The sequence below is a fragment of the Lethenteron reissneri genome, chromosome 12 (genome assembly GCF_015708825.2).
Source record: "Lethenteron reissneri isolate LAM-NWPU_2019-01 chromosome 12, ASM1570882v1, whole genome shotgun sequence".
Taxonomy (NCBI): domain Eukaryota; kingdom Metazoa; phylum Chordata; class Hyperoartia; order Petromyzontiformes; family Petromyzontidae; genus Lethenteron; species Lethenteron reissneri.
Genome location: NC_083790.1, coordinates 6,221,552 through 6,245,774, shown reverse-complemented (window position 1 = coordinate 6,245,774; position 24,223 = coordinate 6,221,552). Strand labels below are relative to the sequence as shown.

At 42.3% G+C, this 24,223-nt stretch overlaps 2 protein-coding genes across 6 annotated transcripts in view; one reads left to right on the top strand and one right to left on the bottom strand.

Moving 5' to 3' along the window:
* The window catches only part of LOC133341828 (synaptotagmin-2-like), a 389,152-nt gene that overhangs the window by 337,108 nt on the left and 27,821 nt on the right, over positions 1-24,223 (bottom strand). The window lies entirely within an intron of this gene.
* The window catches only part of LOC133341821 (ras-specific guanine nucleotide-releasing factor RalGPS2-like), a 210,483-nt gene that overhangs the window by 179,613 nt on the left and 6,647 nt on the right, over positions 1-24,223 (top strand). For all 5 annotated transcript variants that reach the window (XM_061550583.1, XM_061550582.1, XM_061550581.1 and 2 more), the window contains exons 10-14: positions 10,996-11,133; positions 13,488-13,581; positions 17,637-17,704; positions 21,029-21,176; positions 22,830-22,981. In XM_061550583.1, coding sequence (XP_061406567.1) covers positions 10,996-11,133; positions 13,488-13,581; positions 17,637-17,704; positions 21,029-21,176; positions 22,830-22,981 — 600 coding nt within the window. The remainder of the gene's footprint in view (positions 1-10,995; positions 11,134-13,487; positions 13,582-17,636; positions 17,705-21,028; positions 21,177-22,829; positions 22,982-24,223) is intronic.

Below are 24,223 nucleotides of genomic sequence, written 5' to 3'. Positions count from 1 at the left end.
AGACTACAGAGAACAAGGTCTGTATTGTTTCCATTTTCCATTGACAGATTTCAAATATTTAAATGTTTCAATATCATTAGAGTTTGGTTGTAAACTATTCTGTGTTCAGTCATGTAGTTTCACAGAAATGACGTTCTTGGAATTTTCTTGCAGGAGGTTTTCGTTTTGTTTTTGTATACCTGTGGTCTGTCATGCCTTGTAGAAATATTATGAAGGTTAGATGCTGCACCGTATTAATTATTATTTCTTCCAAAACGGCATATAATGAAAATTAATTCTTGAGATCATGCTGTAACCCATTTTAGCAAAGGAATGCTAATAACTGCCAGTTAAAGCATAAAAACTAAACTATTTATAAAAATGTAGTACTGTCTTTTATGGTATTTAATTACAGTGTGGTCAGATATATCTACCTATGGACAAGTACTATTAATTATTGCCTGAAGGTATATATTTTATATTTGTTTTTTTTAATCTATATATTTTTTTAAATAACACTTTGTGTGGGAGGACTTCTGGGGCTTCTGAGTGCGTGTTTATTTTTGGGAAATACATCGCCTTTTCCATAGAAGCCCCCATTGTCCACCTGCAGAGAAACATTAGCACAATCTGAGCAAAGTATTACATGTAGGTCGGCGGAGAGAGTAGTTTATGGAGAAAGTGTTAACCGTATTTTATCTGTACCTGCAATGGCCACAACTTATTTTTTATTTAAAAAAACAGACATTTTTGGGGATATAAGGCAGGTCCACACTTTGACATTATTATCATCATCATCATCATCACACTCGTCTGCCCAGGAAAGTCTCATTGAGTCCCAAGACTCTCGTTTAGGAGGGTCCTGAAAAAATGTTTTGCAGGAGTAATTTTTAAGGAGATTGTTCAGCATCGGGATATTTGACCAATACCATTTACCAAAGAACCTGGAGCAAACCCATGTAGAACAGGGGGAGGATATGCAAACTCATGAAGGCGCCCAAGTCGGGAAACAAACCCACACCCTTCTTGCAATGAGGCATAAGTGATACCACCATATCACCCTGTTGTCCTTTCGATTGAATGCTTTAATTATATTGCTGCAATAATAATAAAACTACGTCAGAACTATCACAACCACTCTTCTTCTTCTTCCTAGCGTTGTTCCCGCTGTGGCGCAGGGTCCGCTTTTCGGCATTGTCTTCTCCATTTGGCTCGGTCCAGGGCATCTTCAGGGGATGCGTTGACCGTCTTCATGTCTTCCTTTATTCGGTCCATCCATCGCTTCTTCTTCGGACCACAAAGCACTACGATCACAACAAATAGATCTGCTGTAACAATGAACTAATGTGTAATTGTATTATGAACGTACATTGCATTAAATTAAGGTGTAGATTATTTTAATCAAATGTGATGATGACAAATTAACGATACAAAAACAGTGTAATCTTTAATAAACATGTGCAGCAGCTTTGGTTCCACTAGTTTTGGTGTCAGGTGGGTAGGTTACAGATCAAGTAGGGGGAGCTAAGAATCGTTGGTTATGTGAACACAAAGTCTCTGCAATTTACTATTGATACATACAACACATGGGTGCTGTCTGAACTAGAGATGGAACTGGGATAACTAATTTTGGACGTATTGCAGTGGGACTTTGTGAGGTGAAGCGAAAAGGATGCAACTTCATACATTTAACGAGTGGCAACTTTTTGGTTTTCATCACATAGGGAGAGTTGACAGGAATTATGTAGGACTGAGATGAGACTTTCTGAGAATCAAACATCGGAGTAAGTTTTAGGAATTAAGAATACTTCAGCTTATGTTGATGCTCTCCAACTGTAGCAATTTATAGATAATTTATATATTAGCAATATCCGTGAGGGATGGTGATTACTTGGAAAAGCCTTCATCCAACAGCTGATTGATTATAGCTGCTGAGCATGGTGATGGTGATATAATCTTCTTTAGTTAAAAAAAAAATGCCTCGGACAAGAATTCACAAAACCTCACCATCATAAAGCATTCACGCTTAAAGCAATGCTGAAATGCTGTGTGAAATACACCTGGAATACATTCTGCAGACGTCACTGTTTTGCCTGTATAATACAACGTGGGGTTTGATGGGTATGTGTGCATGTGTGGTGATGGGCCAATTGGTCTCGGGTTTTGACCGAACTGACCTTTGCATTTCCAAAAAAGCATCGTGCGATTTTTTTACGTATGTGTAACGCACGGGGCTGCCACCGCTCATTTGTTTGCGTGCCCATTTCACTGTTTCACTTTTGTACTCGTTGCTACGCGTACATGAATGCGCGTGCGTCACCATAATTTGTTACTGCGGCCATGTGCCATTTGCCTGCATCTCAAATTATATTACCGTGTTATTATTAAACAAATTATTCGGTGATACTGAGTTGGCAGTGGTGCACCAGCACATTCACCAACAAAAAACTCAACACATGCATCAATAACATTGTGGCCTTTAAAGGATAAAAATATGTAATGGCCAACGTTTCAGGCTGTGGCCCTTCTTCATAACATATAAATATAGTGGCCAGAAAGATCGAGTGGATAACACTGTGTAACTTTTTTTTTGTTCCTGGGTAGTAAAGTGTTATTTCCTAATTGCTTATGCCTCAAAGGTACAGAAAACAGCTATTATTCCCCACAAATTTTGCTTATGTGACCAGGTCAGTGATATTTTGAAATGTACCTATTTTCATAGTGTAATCATACAAGTTGGAAACTGTACTTTTACACTGTGGGGCCTTATGAGAATTATTTTTATATTAATTTTCTTTTATATCATGGTCAATAAAGGTGAGACTATGAACAAATAATTGAGAATGTGCCCAATATAATAAAACAAAACATTTTCCAATAACACTGCATTGGAAGCAAAATAAAAATCTCATTAGATCCCAGAAGCTGAATGTAATTGAGCCTGGATAGTGTTTGGCATGGGTGACCACCATGCACCCCAGGTTATATCAAAAGCTACGTGATGGAGAGCAGGTGGCAGTACAGCAACATGTGTTACTGTGCTGTACTTCTATCCTCCCATGTCTATGCTCCCCCACCTTCATCAACATTCACTGATTATTGCGGTCTTGTTTGGTAAACAAAAAAACATGGCCCACACAGCGTGGGGAAACCCTCATCCAGCGGCGGGTTGACAAAAGGGCTTCAAATGCACACGTGTACATGCACACGTATGCGTGGCCATGTGATGTGTGTACGTCTTTGTGTCATTACTTGCATCTCAAATTGCGTGAGAACCAATACAGGTGAAACGAACAAGCTGGCAAGCCAAAGCATAAAGGGCCCACACTTTTGGAATTAATTTTTTGATTTAAAGCTTTCGTGACTGCAGGGATTCATATTCTTGGTTCTTTCGGTAAAGTCACGTAGAAGGGAAACAATATTTTTATTATTTTATTGTTTCCCTTCTATGTGACGTTACCGAAAGAACCAAGAATATGGCCCCCACTTTGTTGAGGATGTGCCTGTGCAAAGAACCGCATGCACAGAAACAAGAACACGTCCACACAAATTGATGCACAAGTTACGGGCACTCAGTCTTGCACACACGAGCTGCCCCACAACACTGCAGGCAAGCTTATACAAAGACAAAAAATCCTCCGTGTAGCCATAACGGGGTTGTTATGGAACACCTATGAAGGCCGATCTGGAGCACAGGGGGATGGTGTTGGCCAGAAAGACATCCAATCAACTGTGTATGTCCATTTCCAAATGTTCTACACTGCACACTGGTACTATTTTAAGGCTGAGTCGACCTAGAGGAGACCCAGGATTGGTTCCGATATTCGCCACCGATATTAGCCGTGGTGAGGAATCGATTAGCTCACTGCACTGTGAACCCAGTCACTTGAATTCGAGATAATTACTGCACTCCACCACAAATATGTCTGCATATGATAACGTGTGCCTATACGCTCATGGGGCACGCCTTCTTATGCATGCCCACTAATCGATCTGGTGCACAATCCTAACGTTTGTCATTTAGTTTTAATTTCTGATTTAAATACTTCTTATCAGTATCTTATATCCAATCTATTCCAAAATCTATACAAATGTGGCCATTGGTGTAGTAACTTTGGGATGCAGTAAGTTTGGTACATTTAATCACAATTCGTATGTAGTAATTAATTATTATAATAAGTCTTAAAAAATGTAAGCTCATAACTGTTCTCCATTGAGTGGGTGGTGTCACTTCGTGTCAAACTGTCAAAGGACAGTCAGTCGGCACGTGGTTCATTACACTTGTACATGTCGTACTTACGCTGCCGCACGCAGGTGGTCGGTGCTATCAAGAATTCACGATCGGTGACCTTGCTGAATATGAAGATAGTTGGGTCAGCATGCCGTTCAGCTTATTGTCAGAACATTTCCCATTTCATCTCTACCCAAGCACATACCGTTAAACCTCATGCCTCTCTCCATGCGTCACATGGATGCTCAGAAGATTGAGCTCATCGCCTGAATGCAAACTTCAAAGCAGTCGACAGCCAATGACTTCTTCCTTGGCTACTGTCTTCAGATAGGCAGCTCTAATGCGTGCTGTTAAACCCTGCACGGCAGTCCAGTAGCATCTGTGACCAGTTATCCGTGCATTAATATTTAGCTGTCAATATGTTTCTCGCGCCGGTATAAACCACCGAGAGACATTTAAGCGGTCTTGAGCATGTTATCATGACAAATCAGATAGTGCCTTTATTTCCTAGATTCTATCGATTGTTTTTGGTGTCATGAAATTCCGGGGGAAAATTTATTTTCAAAGGCATTGCCACTGTGCGACTCGCCAGACCAACTCCAACATGTGCATGTTGCGCTTGAACGAGTGCTGTGCACAGCAAACCACGTGACTGTTCCAAACGCACAGAGGCTCATTGACGGCATTTTAACAATAATTTCAGACTTCATTTATTTTCCTACGCGCCAAAGCTGTTTGTGAAACGCACTCGTCAACCTTATTTGCACTAAGTGTGCTCGGTAATGCTGCACTGCGTCCAGACTATTTTGCTTGGCCATAGTCCGGAGTCACACACCAAACTCCCCCGCGGTCAGGCACGAGGCTACTGGGGTTTCCTCGCGGCACGTGGCGCGTTGCACTTCTTGCCGTCGGGAATGGCGGCCTCTTTCATCGCTGCCCCATTCATCGCTGCCTCATATCGGTCGTTGAGATTCGTGGGCGATCAATGCAACTGAAGCAACTAAAATTTGCTTGGATAGGCATAAATCGGATAACAACTTTAGACAAGCAACAATGATCTTACTGGTCAAGCGCATGTAGGGAGGGGGATTAACGTAATGCTTCGCGGGCACTGTTTTCATTTGCCCGGCGATAAACATGCAAAAAGAGTCTCTGGCCACACTGCATATAGAGTTTGAATATAAATCAAACGTTTATGGCCAGCCTTGAAAAGTAGCACCCAGTGCGGTCTGCCTCTGGTCTGCGTTTTGGGCGCTTGCAAGCCAAAAAAGAAAACTTCCTGCGTGGCAGACACCAGACGGCAGTGTGGTTCGGTAACGGATCAGCTATTTCCTGTGCCGCTCCGAACAGGGCTAGAGGAAAGAAAGAGGTCAGTAAGATTTCAAAGTCTCTCAGTGTCTAACTGACACGGCCATCATTGATTTCCCCCCCCCCCCTGGCCCCCTACACTCAGCACAGTGACATCCACTCACCTTTTATTGACGTCCGCCCACCGACCCACAATTGGTCACACCGCGTGATTTAATGGAGCCTTGCCACCTCTGCGTCCTTTCAAATGCTTCGCATGGCTGTCACCTTCTTTTGAAATTCAGCTCTGCCTGTGGCTGACGTGGCCTTATATGCTCCAATGTTTTCATCTGAGAACACAATTCTAGATTTGAAGCTTTCGTGCCTACAAGGATTCATACTCTTAGGTTTTTTCGTTAAAGTCACGTAGGAAAAAATAAATAATAAAAATAATAGAAATAATAATAGAAATAAAATAATAAATTTCTGTTTTTTTATTTTATTTCTATAAATGTTTTATTTTATTTTTTTATTTTTAATAAAACGTGATATATTATTTTATTTCTATTATTATTTCTATTATTATTTTTATTATTATTTTTTCTTTTTCCCTACGTTACTTTACCGGAAAAATACCTAAGAGTATGAGAGCACAATGTTTGGATATTTGTTGTCTAACGTCCGCACCAAAAATGTGTGCCGCTAAATTGCATCCACGGCTCATTGCAAATAACATAGGCTCAATAGGCCAGTTTGAAATCCCCTCCCTTCGTATTCATTGACATGTAAATGTTTTCCCTACCCCCTCCCACTCTCTGCCTCCGCCCCCCTCTGTCTATTTAAGGCCACCCCACAGAGACGATCACCTCTCTCTGTACCTGGGTTGCTCTCTCTATGTATCTTGGTGATATCTGTCTGCTTATATGTCTGTCTATAGTTTTCTGGTTATATTCTATGTCGCTATTTCATTATACCTGATGATGATTGCTTGTGTTGCAATCGAAACGTCGTATGCTATTATTTAATTTATTATTTTATTTTTATACGTGACTTTACCGAAAAAACCAAAGAACTCAATATACCAGTTTGAAGTTTGTGGAATGGAAAAAAAATTCTGACCACAAGTACTTAAACCTTTACTCTTCTGGACTAATAATATTTTTTCGATTGGTTGGGTAAAAAGCGTTTTGAGTTTGGGCAATTGAAAACCGAAAAAATAATTGACAGTTTTTAAAGTATCACACAGAATGGAAATGAAGATGAGCAGCCTGGATCGACAATTAATTAAAATTAGCGAGTTGGCAGCATCAGTGTTTTACTCATTCAAATTTGCTTTACTGTTCATCACGTCTTTCATAATACGGTCTGAGACACATCCAGACAATGGACAGTTCTTCATTAGACTCTTAACAGAAGGATCCTTTAACACGTAGGCTTTCGCGACCAGTATCATCCATAATATATATATATTTTTGGATTAGATCGTGTAAATATAAATGTGTCGTCAAACCCGCCACCACCCGACACAGCCAGCTAGTAAGGTTTGTCACGTAAACAGAACATGCCAATTCCTTACTAATACAGCACACCGGTGTGTTGGAGAGCAAATCCACAACGTTTACAATCTGAGTACGACATTTCGCCAGTAATTTAAACTAGCTTCATCAGGCGACAGCCATATTTGTGGAGAAATCCTCCTGGTTTAACGACACATTTATATTTACGCGATCTAACCAACAACAAAAACCGATATTATGGAGAAGGACTCGTGTGTGTGTATTGTAAATTGACAACAATGCAAAGTACGTAATGACCATGAAAACTATTTCTATTACCAGTGGTCAAATAATGAGGCCATGAAATTTGCTCAGTTTGAAATTCCTGCCAGTGTAATACAATACGCATATGTAATAAATCACTTGCATCGATGTATCATTTAATGCAAAAGGTATCTCAAGGTGCTGTGCAGAGCATCTGGTATATTTCTTTGGGCTTTCATCGAATTACCTGGTAGTGATATGTAAGTTTAATCACCCTTGTGAAGACGGTAATGTGCATAATGCGGTATAGGAAATGGGGCTCGAGATATATTGCATCACAATTGCTCATTTTTGGTGGTCTGCTTTGAAATAAGAAAGATAAACTTAAGTTTTGCAGCAACATTAATGTTTGTGTGGAGTTTTGTTTGTTTGCGAAAACATTTGCTGAGCACCGACCCCAAATAGTTATTGTTTCTTAAATTTAGCACGGTGTTAAACTGTTGCTGAAAAAGAAGTGGTAAGATTTTTGCAAAGAGGAGAAGCGCGAGGGAAGAAGCAGAAAGCGGAGTGGTTGTGACCTGCGGTGTGGTGGTTGAACATGGTACGGATGAGATGAAACAGTCCGCGACATGGTTGGAGGAATCAATGAGTGACGCTCACAGGAACAGCAGCCACGGTAGTAGCGATACAAGAGTGATAAGGAGGCGTGTTACGATATGGCTAAGAGACTTGGGCCTGCAAAATGTGACGAGGAAAGAGGCAGTTGGTCTTTAAATATATGCATATTTCTAATAAGCTAGCCGTAAGCTTAACCAACTTGCTACGAACTTGAAAGTTTAGGATGGAACGTAGAAAATAAAGTGTTGCAGATGTAATGACGAAAAGGAGTTTGTGATGGGTGGAACACGTGTGCAGGATGGAAAGAGGGCACGCTGCTGAGACAGCCATTCGAGTTGCACCCAGAGGTCACCAACCATGGGGATGAACTAAAGGCAGATGGTGCGGTACTCATTTAATAGCGGAACTTGGACGTGTACATTTTGCATCAACTATATGGGATCTTGGGGTAGGAAGAAAGTGATGGCAAACTACAGTGGTATCAACGCCGTCGGCAGTGATGGCATTTTCACCATGACTTTGTAAGCAATGAGTCAGAGCTGGAAAGCCTTTTTTTATGGCCACAACTGACCTAACTGAAAATCAAACTTCGAATGAATAGCAGAAATATTGGATGCATAAGTACTGGGAAACATCTGATGAAATTGCAGCGATCGGTGGCACGCTGAGGCAAGGATAGTCCTGCACGTGATGTCTTCTTCTCTGGCGGGAGAGTGCTTGTAGAGCCTGGAGAGTTCATATTGTTCCTGAGACGCTTGACCTCACTTCCAGAGAGATAGCGTAGATATAAATGTGTCGTTAAGCCCGCCACCACCCGACACAGCCAATTAGTAAGGTGTTTCACGTAAACAAAGCATGCCAATTTGTTACTCGTTCAGCACACCGGTGTGTTGGAGAGCAAACTTATAACATTTACAATTTCAGTACAACATTTTGCCGGTAATTACAACCAGCCTCATCAAGCGACTGCCAGAATTGTGGAAAAATCTTCCTATCTATTTGGAGCCACAAGCGATATATTTACGCAATATAACCCAAAAAAAACATTCTGTTATGGATAAAATTGGCCGCGAAAGCCTACGTGTTAAATAAACAAATGGAACCCATGGAAAACTGGGTCCCTGTCTTTTTTCATCCACCGATTGGCACCGAGTCGCGACCGATTTATTTCATCACGTGGCCATAGGCTTGGGATTTGTAGAAAGCCTCAATCTCTCCTCGCCTGTTGGGAGGCTTTTAGTTATATTGCTAGTGCTACTAGAATTTGAGTTGTCATGCCAGTGCACTTGCATAAACATCCGTGAATAAATAAAGCTTCCTTTTGTATTCATCATCATTCAAGGCAAAGTAATTTGGAGCCACATGAGATAGAAACATTTCCTGGCAATTGTGCCTTTTAACGCCTCAAGTCTTGAAAACACATTCTTTGTGCTTGCTTGTAAATCAAATAGTTTATCCAAACCTGCCAGAATATATCACTGAATTATCTAGGGCATGTGACCTCCATCTGCGCAGTTCTCCTGCATTGGTTGATGTGGTATTATTTTAGTTAAAAAAGAGTGTTGACACAGTTTGGCAATCTAGCACCATCAGGCGTGCTGTTAGGCTGTGTGATGCAGTCAGGTTACACAAAGTCAATGGCAAAACAGATCAATACCCAAGTAGAAATTTTACTGTATCAATATTCAACATAAACCAAATGCTGAACTTCAGTGCATCTGACTCTGGGAGTTATTTTTTTTTATTTGTACAGTGCTTTGGACTGATGCAAGTGGGATTCATTTGGATTTCATTTTAGGTCTTGCTTTTAATAATTTGCACATGTTTGGTTTTCAACGTACTGGTGATTATTATTTTGATGAAGTAAATCGGGTAAATATGATTAAAATAATGAACTGGAAAGCATTTTGAATGTGGTTTAAGTTTTTTTTATTTCCATGAAGGAGCACATATTGTTTCAACACCAAGGCTCATTGCCAAACTAGTGCTTTAATGAAGGTTATGCAGCATGTCAAATTCTTATTTTGGTCTCTATGAATACAAATCCAATTTTGCGACCAGATATTTCATAAACAACCCTTACAGCTTAGGAATGTGCATAATCCGTATTTAAATTTTGTCATTAGGTACGAAATAAATTACACACATTTATCATAATTAAGATAATTTTCACGGACCACTTTGATGCCTAATGTTACACAATCAAATAATAGAAACCATCAATTAATAATTTGAATGTGTGGCTTTTGTAGTCACATACGGTCATGTACTAAATCATTAATTTTGTTAGAATTGTTTCCTGAAGAGTTAACTTTGGCTAACCGCTCCTTTACCTTCATTTTACAAATGCAGAATCAGAATCAGAATATGTATTTAGACTGGAGGAAACCTATGAGCTGCGACGCCCTTTTTAACAGATATCCAGTAGGAGATGAATGAGTGTGGCGGTGCATTGGCAAAGAGTGACACCGCTATATTCATGTACGGCATGTTGTCTGTTGTATGTGGGTATCAGAACTTTTAGGGTTAATAGCAACATTTTTGTTTATAGCCCTTTGTCAATCAGCAACTGGACGAAGACCTCGCCATACCACAAGTTGTCATGGGTGTTGTTTGACCATGCTTCACCATGCCGGTCAGTGTCGGTTGGTGAAGGGTGGGGGGTAGGGGGGGGTCGAAGACTGATTCAGAGTTCACCACTGATCAGAGGTCGCAAACGGGTTTTGATTCCTTACCCGTACCCGGCCGCACCAGGGTCGCAAATGGGTACCCGTACCCGTACCCGGCCGGGTACGGGTACCCGTTTCCTACCCGTACCCGTACCCTACCCGAAATGAGTGACAAACGGTTACTCACCAGTGACTCACGGCCTACCCGTACCCGTACCCGGCCGCACCAGGGTCGCAAACGGCTACCCGTACCCGTACCTGGCCGGGTACGGGTAGCCAGGTATCGGGTAGGGTACGAGTATCGGGTACCCGGTTGCGACCTCTGCCACTGATCGACCTCAAGACACTGAGGTTATAGCGGAGTGTGCTCATGACTGCGCCACTGCTGCCACCCCCCTTGGCAACTTGCTGCGAATTTAATCAAATGTCTATTTCTCTCTGTTCCTTGCAGGCATATACCTGTCGGACGTCGTGTACATTGACTCTGCCCATCCGGCATCTGGCAGCATCTTGGAGAGCGAAAAGAGGTCTCTGCACATGAACAACATACTCAGGGTCATCTCCGACTTCCAACAGTTCTGTCAATATGGTGAGGTCTCCCTCAGCACAGCTGCCAAGGGCTTTCCATGACATCTGTGGTTCTACAAGGACGTGAAGAACTCACCACTGAGTTCAGTAGTTTGCTTTTGCATGTATATAGGGTGCTTCAAAAATGTTTTAACACTTCTGAGAATTTGCTACAATACCACAAAAAATGTGCCTCCGGGCTCTGGAGACCACCTGGAGAAGATTCCAGGCACGTGTTGACAATGATGGCGAACAAGTGGAGAGACTCATTGACTTTTTGAATAGATCAACATACACTTGCTGTCATGTTACCGTCTTTTTCCATTGCAAACGATAGTCACATGTAAGTGTTAACATTTTTTTGAAGCACCCTGTATTTTATTTTTTGCACTCGATTGTCCTCTTGGAGTTGTGTCATGAGACAAAGGATCCGTATGGATTTCTCGCAGTGCAGTGCCATCCTTTCTGCTGCAGGATGGCCCATGCAAGCGGAATACCTCTGTCCCTTCAGGTGACCCTCGGTCCACACAGGAGGGGGCACCTCTCTTCCTCCCGCCAATGCAACGCAGAGTGACGCTCGTCATATGAATATTGGAACTGATATTTTGAAGTCGTCAGAGGGTGGATGTTGACCTAGGTGTGTGCGCAGCCAAATTTAATGTGGCGCGGTTATTTTCGGTCACCGGTGACCAGGCGAAGACCATCAGCTGACTACACTTGAGAATCCGGTTTAATTGGGTGGCTGCCTGATAGCAAACCCAGCGTTTCAGTTGTGCCATCTCAGTGCTGAACCCCGGAGTTCAGTAAGTTGGTGGGACAAGCAAGTTTTTTTTTGGTTCAGACTATCAAAATACAAAACCCCTTGTTGCCCTTGTGTACTCCCGTTCACTCACCAGTGCACGGGTTTCTAGCGGGCAATGTAAAACATTTGGTTGCATGTGACTGTCGCATTGAATTAGTTTTACTCAGCCAGCAGTGTGCTTGACAGCAAGACTAGCATTTGAATGATGCCATGTGGATTGGAATTGCTCGGCTGATCGAAACCACTCAAAGCAAATGCGTGCCCCTTTTGCAAAGACTTTTGCACTTGCTGCTGGCTCTGTGGACTAATACATTTCCACGAACTCTCCCAACATCAATATTTGTTTTATTACGTAACGAATAAAGCGGACAGAGGGAATACTAATGATATGGTTTTATGTAACGCACACTTACTCATTTCGATATTTGCACTCATTATCTAATGTGACAAATAACACGGGGGACGTTAATGCTATTTAAGGGAGGCTTGCGAATTGTGTTGCGCTGATCATATTAGGTGGGTGCCATTTTTGTTATTGGATTATAGTTGAATGTAAAATCATAATTTAAAATTACGATCCTGTTGCTTTTCTTGGAACCTGTTTTCATCTGAAGTAATAGGCTGTTTTTCTACATGTCCAGAACAACGGTTTGAAGTTTTATCCAGACCACTCGTTGGCACTATCGGAATGTATATTGTTAAATGCAGAAGATTTTAGTTGCTTACAACATTTTATTGAGTTATGATTGGTCCACGTAGACTTGCAGTGCTGTGATCCCACGATACAGTGTGTCTAGTTATCAGGGTTTTGAATAAAATGCCAAAGAGCAGCAGTGAGACTGGAATTCGCATAAAAGTTCAAGACCAAGGCCATCAAACCGTGATTCACTCTTTACAAACTGTACACTTTGTGTGCTCTACCTAAACATTTAAAAATTTATAACAATTAAACAATTTAAAGTGTTATTTAACTATAAAAATTGCTGTGTAGTAAGCTCTGTTTTCCTTTTGAATTTTTTTTTGTAAACTTTCTGCAGCTGTCCAAACAAATTAATAACTTTTAAAGGATGCACTTTTATTTTCTTTAACTGATGGTGAAGTTTTTACAGACTATGCTTTAGGGTCAGTGTGGAGCATGGCCACTGAAATTCCAAACAATTATCTGTCAGTTTAGACGAATACAAAATGACCATTCTCTAAGTGTTCCATTAGGTTGAGAGGCAACATTTATAGAATTACAGCCTTATGATATTGTGCATTCTTTACGATGGCACAAAATGCCTTCCTACAGGAAAAATGCTTTGGAAAATATAACCTATTTAGCATATAACTTATGCCTACTCAAATTACATTAATGTGTTAACGCCTTTCATACACAATGCTCGTTTATTGAAACGGATTCTTAGATACATTTGTATAATATTTGCTTTGGATAGACCACGCATCACCATAGAATGTTCACGATTATCTCCGGACTGCCAACAGAGATATGCACTGCTTAAGCACGATTATACCTTTGTGAGGCAAACCGTGGTAGTGTGGTGGTGATATTATATTTATGCGTGTCTGTGCAGACTTCCTACCAATGCTACTCCATGTCCAAAAGTACCTTCAGTCTGTGCAGTACATTGAGGAACTGCAGAAGTTTGTAGAAGATGACAACTACAAGTAAGTGCTGTATTTTGTCCATGACACCACATCCAGCTAAAGTAAAAGAGACCTGGTCTCAGAATTCACAATCGGCTTTGAGGAAATATTCAGCTCAACTTCTTGGTTCTTTCTGGTAAAGTCACGTAGAAGGGAAATAATAAAATAAAATAAGTAAAAATAAATCTTATGTTGTATTTTTATTATTTTATTATTTCCCTTCTACGTGACTTTACCGAAAGAACCAAGAAGATGAATCCCTGCAGTCACGAAAGCTTTAAATCGAAATTTATTCAGCTCAAGTTAAACAGGGCATCTTTCTTGCATGTAACTTTTGTTGCGTGACATTCCATGTCGCATTGTGCGACTCTTTTTGCTTCTGCTTTCTAACACAGTTGTTCGTTATTGAGCCATTGTTGTCAAAAATGGTTTCTTTGTCTCCATTCATTCATACACAAAAGCCTGAGGCCAAAACCTCACCCTCCCCTCTTGCCTAGAGCTCACTCGGACCCAGCAGGGATCTATGAAATGAAATGCACGGGTTCAGCCTATGAAGGCAAAAGTAAAACAAGGACATTTGTAAACAAATAAATGAGAATAAAATAAGAATATGCAATTAATAATCAAGACGACCCATTGCATAATGCCATGAGGACAGATTAATCCAGTTTTTATTCAAAGTTCTCTGTGCCATCATCTCGTGCAAAAATGGAATGACGTCACAGGGTGAGTGACGTGTCATGAGATAATATTGCGCATAGGACATCATGCGGAAGTTAACCTGCACATGACTTATAACGTCATCACATTGCCTGAATTGGACTTGGCCGTTACCGCTGGGTTATCTTTTTGTATCACTACGTGTTGGGTAATTATTTCATCAGTTTGTTTTTTCTGTAGTTTAAGCTCCTAATAAAAACTCAACTTTAAAATGGTTTAATCTTTGGTTATTTCGGTAAAGTCACGTAGAAAGAAAAAATAAATTAAATAATAGTATACGACGTTTTATTTGCAACACAAGCAATCATCATCAGGTACAAATGAAAGAGAAAACAAACCTAGTAAACTTAGAAATATAATGCAATACAACACAGAGAGTCAGCTAACATAACAGTCAACATCCTACCTGGTTGATTACGTTCTTCCAAAGATTGCTAAATTTGAGATAGAGAGACAAAACACAGACACGGAGACACACAGACAGACACATAAGCAGAGAGAGATAACACAGAGACACACAGAGAAAGACACACACATAGGCACACAGAGAAACAACGCCTCTGTGTCGAGGCCTTAAATAGAGAGAAAGGGGGACAGAGAGAGAGGGGGGTAGAGAAATTAGCATGCCAATGAGAGATTTGGAGCTTTCGTGATTGCAGGAAATCATAGAGCGTTATAGTGACCCCATTTTACAGGCAGATGGATAGATGGGCTAGTGGGCAGCGGTAACACATCAGTGCTTTGAACCTCAGTTGAAAAGCGTCAAAAAGCCCACGATGTTGAATGTTTTGCTTGATGATCCACGTGACCCTATTTGTCCAATCATCGTGCTTTTTACATGTGTGACATGTAAATACATTTATTTTGAATAAAGTTGATTATTGTAGAGTCGCTTGTAACTGTATTGCCCCATTGTTTAAACTAAATACAGAAGAAAAAAACATCGTTTGCAAGAATATTTCTGAAAAGTTCCACTACTGTATTGACTTCAGCTTGAGTCTGCTTTTGCATGGCGCTTTCTGTGCCCCGTTGAGTAAAATGAAACAGCAGCTGCTTGCTGACAGTTGAAAAATATACTATTGTCTGTACCCGTATTGCATAACCTGTATATGCATAACAACCTCGTATAAATTAAATGGCCGAGATGACTTGTCTTATCCACATACACTAATTTAATGCTGCCAAAGTAGGGCAGTTAAAAGTATTATAAAATGAGATGCAAAAACATACTCTTTGGTTCTTTCGGTAAAGTCACGTAGGTATAAAATAGAATAGATTAAATCACGACGTTTCGGGCGCAACACAAGCGTCCGTCATCAGCAATTGTTTCTTGCTGTGGTTGTCCCACCTGATGACGGACACTTGTGTTGCACCCGAAACGTCGTGATTTCATTTATTTTATTTTATATCTACGTGACTTTACCGATAGAACCAAAGAGTATGGATCCCTGCAGTCACGAAAACTTCAAATCTAGAATGCAAAAACATGTAAATATTTGTGGTGTCAGAAAAGTATATTGATGGTGGAGGTTATTACATTTAAAAAAAAATACATGAGTGGTTTGCAGTATTTTCATATATTTTTCATACATCAGACTGCCCTTCAGATTAAGGGACATGAGTGTGTACTGTGCAGTTTCAAATACAGGTGACAGATTCCAGAGCAAATGCTACTTAAATCAACTTTGATTCATTGTGTAAAACAACATCGGCCAAGAAGATGGCTTCCATGCTTCCTCCAGAAACATCAATCCAGGGAATTCAGTGTCATGGCCATCAGTTTTACGTCTATGTAGGCATGCAGTATCTGATGTAAACAAATTATTAACTGATAATGAGTTGGCAGTGGTGCGTAAGCACACATAACAAATAAACTAAACTGTTTAATCAATAACGCTGCCTAAAAGGAAACATGTAAAATAGTTGACATTTTGGCCAATGTCGCATACTCATAGCACATCATTTGAAGAAGGGCCATTGATTGAAACGATGCCTACTATATATTTTTTGCTTTTCAAGCCAATATGTTGGACGAATGTGGTGAGTGCATAGTATCTGGCGTATATCAGCAGGAGCAGCAATAGCGGTAACTCCACGTGTAGCTTCCTCCAAGGAGCTACTTAATACTGTCACCGTTTCTTAAACAAGCGCACACTAATGAGTTGTCATTCAGTCACCAGAGGAAAGTAGGAAATCCTCAACACACACGGCCTCTAATTTGAAAACTCATCATCGCAATCCCATGACCGCTTTCTGAAGATTTAAAGAGTTAAAGCAGACCAGGCATGAGAGGTTGACCTGAATGTGCTTGGAAATGATGGATCGCACAATGATGTAATTCAATGTGCCTCTGGCCCCCGGAGGTAAAGCGGGGTACTCTCTTAAACTCTCTGAGCAGCAGAACTCTCCGCATATGGGAAACCATTTGCCTGTCATTCCGCGTGGGCTGCGTGTCCTCCTGTCTGAATGTTCAGAGAGCGGAGAGTTTAAGTTTCATTTGTTAGGTATAACCCTGTGAGCCATGCGGCTCTTGACTCGGGTGCAACCGCAACAAACAAAAACATAAACAAGAAACATCTTAAAGTAACTACCCGCAACAGAAAAATCCAGGAAAAAACAGAAAAAGTCTTCCAAAAAAGCACCGTATTTCAACGCCGTCTGCAAAAATCCCAGTGGGATGCAAGTCAAACAATAACAACCATAAGACAATTTAGATTAAAGTTATCAGGCTAATTCTAGATTTGAAGTTTTAGTGACTGCAAGGATCCATACTCTTTGTTTTTTTCGGTAAAGTCACATAGGTAAAAAATATAAAATAAATAAAAATGAAAACAAATAAATTAAATCACGACGTTTCGGAAGCAACACAAGCAACCGCCATCAGGTGTTGACTGCTCCAGAAAATTTACTGAGGCTAACTCTGTACTACAACAAACAAACATGATTAGTGAACACGTTGGCTCTAAGAGAAACCGTTCACATGCAGTGTGGCTGATGAATGCTGCACCTCTAGACACCAGATCGGTCCCTAAGGGCGGGGGGGGGGGGGGGGTGCATCCTTTGTTTATAGTTGTAGCTTTCAGGTACCATTTCATTGAAATGGATGGATTGTGATATTCCCAATGCGACTGGAAAACGTGTGACGGGGTTTTTCTTCCTTTCTGTTTTGTTTTCCCAAGCGCGTTACTTAATATTGCTCGCGGAGAGGTCAAAGTGTGATTTAAAAGGTCGGTCGCTTGGCGGCCTCGTCGTGTGAACTCAAGATGTGCACACGTCCAGTGTGAATTTACGGCTTCTGTTAAATAAATGAAGTTTTGCCTGCCATGCCAATGTTCCGTGCTGCGTTGTATTTCCAGGCAATCGCTCAGAATCGAGCCTGCGAGTAGCACGCCGCAGCTCGCCATGTCGAAGGAGGACCTTACAGGTAATAATATCATGGTTCATACTCTTATGTTTTTTCGGTAAAGTCACGAGGTTTTTTCGGTAAAGTCACGAGAAAAAGAAAAAAAACCTAAGAGTATGAATCCTTGCAGTCACGAAAGCTTCAAATCTAGAATATCATGGTTACTCTTCCCATGAATCAATCTTGATCTGAAGCTTTCGTGACTCCAGGGATCCATACTCTTTGGTTATTTCGGTAAAGTCACGTAGGTAAAAAATAAAACAAATTAAATCACGACGTTTCGGAAGAAACACAAGCGTCCATCATCAGGTGGGACAGCCACCCACTATATTTCTCCTCCCTGGCTCCTCCCCCCCTCTCTTGCCTTATACAGCCTCTTGTCACAAGCTGCTCTTTTGCCCAATACAGCAATTTGTTTCTTGCTGTGGCTGTCCCACCTGATGACGGACGCTTGTGTTGCTTCCGAAACGTCGTGATTTAATTTATTTTATACCTACATGACTTTACCGAAAGAACCAAAGAGTATCCGTCCCATGAACTTCACCCGTTGATTCCCTCAACCCATGTTGATGACTGTCTACCAGACTGGCTGTTTTCTCACTTCCATCCTGTGTTTAACCTCCATATTGCAGGTCACAACACTTCTCTTTCCCATTGTCTCTTTTACCTAGTTGTTACGTATGTACGTATTTTGAACTTTTTTCGCACCATACGTAGTCAACCGTGCTAATTGGAATGAACACGTTGGCTCTATTTTATTTTTAATTTATAATGTTTGATTTTTATAATTTTATTATTTCCATTCTACGTGACTTTACCGAAAGAACCAAGAAATTATTGGAGGTGCTCGATTCAAGAAACATATTCGCCGTTATCTATAAAAAATGCGATAGTGCCTTTTGTGACTGACCTCTGGGCATTTTGGGTCCCTGAACTGGTGCTCAACAACTGTGATAGACAGAGCATCATAGTTGATGCGAACGGTGAAACTTCCTTTGCTGTTGTGCTATGTACCGGGTTCTGCAGCTTCCAACTGGGCAGCTGTGTGCATATTTTCACAATTGACCTGTTTGCAGTGGCTATTTTTTGGCGATACTGCATTTGCAGCGGGCACACAAGCACAAATAACGTTCGTCAATCACACTGGCCTAAAGTTAAAGGGGAAAAACGTAAAATTTCGATTTAAAGCTTTTGTGACTGCAGGGATTCATCTTCTTGATTCTTTCGGTAAAGTCACGTAGAAGAGAAGTAATAAAATAATAAAAATAAAACATAATAAAATAATTCTCACGACGTTTCGGCTACAACGCAAGAAGCCGTCTTCAATAATTCTCACGACGTTTCGGCTACAACGCAAACAGCCAACTTTAGATCTTCAGGTGAAGACGGCTGCTTGCGTTGTAGCCGAAACGTCGTGATAATTATTTTATTATGTTTTATTTTTATTATTTTATTACTTCCCTTCTACGTGACTTTACCGAAGGGGAAAAAGGTTGTTGACAAATGTGTTAAGTTATTACTAACTAGCCTTTCGCCCGTCCAAGGACGGGTGAATTGCAGTAAATCTGAAACTTGCAAGCGAAAAGCAGACCGCGACGTGATACTCATTGCATCAATTAGCGTGCAATTTGTAAGGGCGCGGTGACACAGACCTATTTCATTTTAAGGTTATAATCCCTTGTTCATCATGACGTCCTTTTTACTTTGATGTCTCAACAGCGTGACGGAGATCGCGTGACGTCAGGGTTCTGCCTTTGTAGTGAGGGTTGTCAGTTGACGCCTCGCCCCCCATGTGGAGTGACGTCACCAGCTAATTATTATTAATGAAGGTTGGGTGTCTATTTGAAGGACGTCACCTTATCATGATTATTAATGAGGGGGGCTGTTCGATGTGGAGTGACGTCACTTGCGCATGATTATTAGTGAGGAGGGGTGGGGGGGCCCATTTGAAGGACGTCACCTGCTCATGAATAATAATTAGGGGGGCTGGCCGATGTGGAGTGACGTCACGAGCGTTAAGGACAGACATTCCTGGGTGATTATAGTAGGTGTACCTGATGCATGTTGTGGCAAAGCTTGTTCAGCCTCCGTTCCTTAATTAAAACAGGGCTCTGATTTATTTACACACGTGTTGCACTGTCCGCAGTCAAGTGTAGTGACGCACACATATGTAAGATGGAAATTAAATAATAATAGTTATTATTTTATTACTTCCCTTCCACGTGACTTTACCGAAAGAACCAAGAAGATGAATCCCTGCAGTCACGAAAGCTTTAAATCGAAATTTAGTTTGAGGTCCTTTGTCATTCTACTGATCGGATGACGGCCTGGCCTCATAGTGTCAGTGGTTTGACCAGACTTCACAATGCTGGTCAGCGCGAGTTGGTGAAAGGGGGGCGCCCAGGACTGGTTCAAATATCACTGGCAACTGATGTCAGCCCTAGTTGTGAGTTGGACTCGGCTAACCGGGTTTATAATGTAGTGTGATAAGAACTGCAACATCACTCCCCCTCTTTTTACTTGAATTCACATGTACCTGTACTTGCATTGAAACATTTCTAGATAACTATGATCTTAAATTTTGATTTAAAGCTTTCGTGACTGCAGGGATTCATATTTTGGTTCTTTCGGTAAAGTCACGTAGAAGGGAAATAATAAAAGAATAAAAAAGAATAAAAATACAAGACAAGATATTTTTATTATTTTATTATTTTCCTCCTACGTGACTTTACCGAAAGAACCAAGAATAACTATGACCTTGCTAAGTTTTTGTCTCAATGCCTATGTAGCTCAGTTGATAGGTCAGCAAGCTCCCTGTCAACTTGTGTTGTCATATGGAGAAATAGCAATGTGTTAGAGTATGATATGTTTTGATATGCAGTTTAGGAACTTCTGGAGATGCAGAGGGAATATCAGAGATGTTTCAAAGGAATACGTGCAGTTGAGATCGATGTTCCATTGTGTAAAGTTATTCGCCACATTTGCGCTGGTGAAATGTCCTTGAGTCTCCATCGGTGCATAAACTGTCTACAAGAGGACACGAGTTCAAATCCGGCCAGGGTCAACGTCGCTGCAGAGTCAGTCAAATGGGCAGTTTGAGCTGCACGTGATGAGGCTTCAGGGTTTCAGCCCTTATTTGTCCACCAGACAGACCGGGCTCCGCCAACGGAATGTGGAGTTTCCACCGCCGACTTGGAACCGCCACCGTAAATGAAGCCACAGAGGCCAGGCGCTCGCTTTGGGCAAGAGGGAATGTTTTTCCTCTCAATGGAACCGACAGTAACGCAGATTTGTCCGATTTTTTTTTTTTGCGCGCGTGTCTGTTTTCCATTGGCCGACGTCCAGGGCCGTCCGACTTGTCGTCATCCCCGCGTGTCGGCAGGAGACCCACGGCCCCCGAGGCGCTCTCCTTCCACAGTCCGGGAGCCACGCCGCCCCTCGCGCGCCACACCCCGCCGTGCTGCCACCGCAAGAGCCGCAGTCTGGGCAGCAGGTTGGGCCAGCGCACGAGGAGGGCTTTGGCGGCTTCCAACCGTTAGTTTAAGGCGCCCCAGTCCAAGTGTATTACCGTACACCTGCTTTCCAGCGATGCAATCGAGCCGTGCGTGGGGGCTGTGCTGAGCTCGTCCCCGTGTGCGGCTCAGAGAGGTGCCAGGTTGTTGTTTTCCCCACCTCGTCGGTAGGCGGTGAAGTCAATCGGGGGGGGGGGGGGGGGGTGATGAGGTTTTGCACATCGCCTGTCTGTTCTGGTTTTCACCAGGGATTGTGCTCTGTTTAAGCTTGCCTGACCTGTGAAATCAGTCAATCTTCCTAGGACATCATAAGTGGCCGTTCATGTTGTTTGGCTGATAACTCATCACTCAAGACAAATGCATTCACGTGTAGTTCTTCTCTATTCCAGTATTGCGAGATTATTTTTTCCCCATGATTTTTCCTGGTTTTTTTGTGGCGGTGGCAAAGCTCGGCGCAGCGACTGTGGGTGTCGTGAATATTCGGACACCCCCAGCATGTTTAGATGCGGCTAAGAGACTCCTGCAATATTTCGAGGAAAAAATCCTGGTATTTCTAAGTCTCTATTTTTCTCCCTTCAAAAAGGTGACAAAAATGCTGATTTATGCTGATGAAGGAACCTTTCAATGCAGAGCAGCGCATAGACAGTAGGCTCAGTACTGAGTCAGTAGCCAGTAGTTGCGTAAATTTACTATAATTACTATAATTATAGTTGGGTAGAACTCCGTGATGAAGCGGGGGGAGCCAACTTCGTGAATCCCATTTGTATAATCTAACCAATAACCACTGGGAAGCATTTGCGAGTGAGACTCACCCAACCTCCACAGAGTGGCTGCAACTTCTGCTTCCAACCGCAATTAAAGACACCCGTCCACCGCATGCGTCATATATCTCTCTGCGTCCACCGTTGCAAGTGCCAAGGAATAGACGAAACATCTGTGATTCATAATAAGACTCGAGCGAGACAAAATGCAATAAGCTGCGGTGTCGAGGAAAGAGTGAATCTGCTAGTAGCCTTGGTGGCTTCTTAGAAATACAATTGATTCATAAATGCAACTGTGCCTTTAAGATCCGTAGCACATTTTTTGGTGAGCGTTTTATTTTTGCAACTGAAAGTTGAAATGTGATGGTGCATGAATATTGGACGCCATTAATTTATTTTGTTTATTTAAATTGATTGTAGCTTATGTGTGTTCGTTCGTTAAAATCAGATCAACTATTAATTCATGGAGAAGCTATTCAAGTACCGGGTAACTTTCTGTTCCCACTGCTAACCCCTAATGAGCGATTACAGAAATTCTAATTACGGCGCCATTCGAGCTGAATAATTCGTGTCGTACTTTTTTCCGCGCAGCGTCTCGTGTTACAGACCCCAGACCCAGACGCAAAATCAAGCTCGTCGGCTCGAACGAATTAGCCAATGCCATAATGGCTCCGTCGAACTTTTAAAACGGTTCGTGTGATTGAACATCAGTCACTTCAGATCAGCAGCGCGGTTGGTTGCATGCGGCGCGGAAGAAGTCCGGCGTACACGCGCACAACAACAACGAGGACGCGAGTTTTCCGCACGTCTAACCACCGACGACGGGGGGGTGGGGTGGCGCTCGGTCCCGTTTTTTTTCGTTGCCACGGCCAGTTTCGTGGGCCCGCAGTCGGGCACGGAGGCCAAGAGCATGACCCTGCCAGCCGTGCGGCCCCGCCATCTGCTGGACGACAGCGTCATCGAGAGCAGCAGCCCCCTGCGCACGGCTACCGACGCCTCCTTTCTCTCCAGCGGCCTCTCCATCGGTAAACACGGCCTTGCCCCCCCCCCCCACAAATGCACCCCCCCCACACACACACATCCCCACCCCCCCCAGCTCAGAAAGAAATAAAATCGGCCTTTCTGATATTTTGAATGTACGGTGCGTCCGGGTGTAATCAGAATCAGAAACGGTTTTAATCGCCATGTAAGTTTGCACAGACAAGGAATTCACTATGGCTGGACGGTGCATACATTGAACAAGTAGGAATCTTAACTTATATAGAAGGTATACACACTAACTATACTAACGTTACAAAGTATAAGTAATACTAAAGGGCTAAAATCTTCAAAATTATGAATAAGTAGACCTTATAAAATGCGAAATGTAAAATGTTAATTAGCCGTATTAAACAATCTTAAAATACAAAAATACAAATAAGATTACACGTTGTAAGTATGGAAAGGTGTAATTATGGTGAGGACTTGCAAATCCAGAGGTCACCGGTTTGTGGCAGTTGAAACAATTGGCAAGTTCTTAAGCCTCATGGATTGTTCTAAAGCCCGGTTTGTATTTGGTAATTACACAAAATAAGAGCTGCCATGGCATAATGGTTAGTACACAGTGGACCTGCAATACAGGGGTCGCTGGCTCGATCTCCTCCCCTGCACAGCAATTGAAACAATGGGCCAAGTTTCTTCAATTCCCTCCACCCCCACCTCTGTCAACCCAGCCGTATAAATGGGTTTCTCTACAGTTAGTCGATTGGCAGCTCGTGTGTGTGGTGGGGTAGAGTGCGGAGTACTCCTAATTATTCGCAAGATGTCTGGCCAGCATGCAAGATGAGGCCAAGATATTCTCTCGAGAAGCTCTGTAGAGCTTGCTCGAGTGGAGCCTCTTCTGCCAGCAGTGGCATGAACAAGTAACTTGCAGGTGCCGCACCTTTGCTCTCTCACCATTTTGAAATGTCTCCCTGGCATTCAAATAACACATTCCTGCGGAGGGAGCTGGTAGGAACGTTGGGTTGCTTGGTCAATGGCCAGGGTCAACGGCGGTGTGGTGTATTCCGCAAATATGGCCGACTGTGAGGGCGAGCACAAGCCGGCGTGAGTAGGTTAAACGTTGAGTTTTATAAGGGCACCACGGGGTGACCAGCCCCTCCCCACCCAGCCCCACCCCTCCCACCCCCCACCCAGCCCCACCCTCCCCACCCAGCCCCTCCCCACCCAGCCCCACCCCTCCCATTTTTGGATGCACGACGGACGGACAGAATAATCCCCTGTGGGCT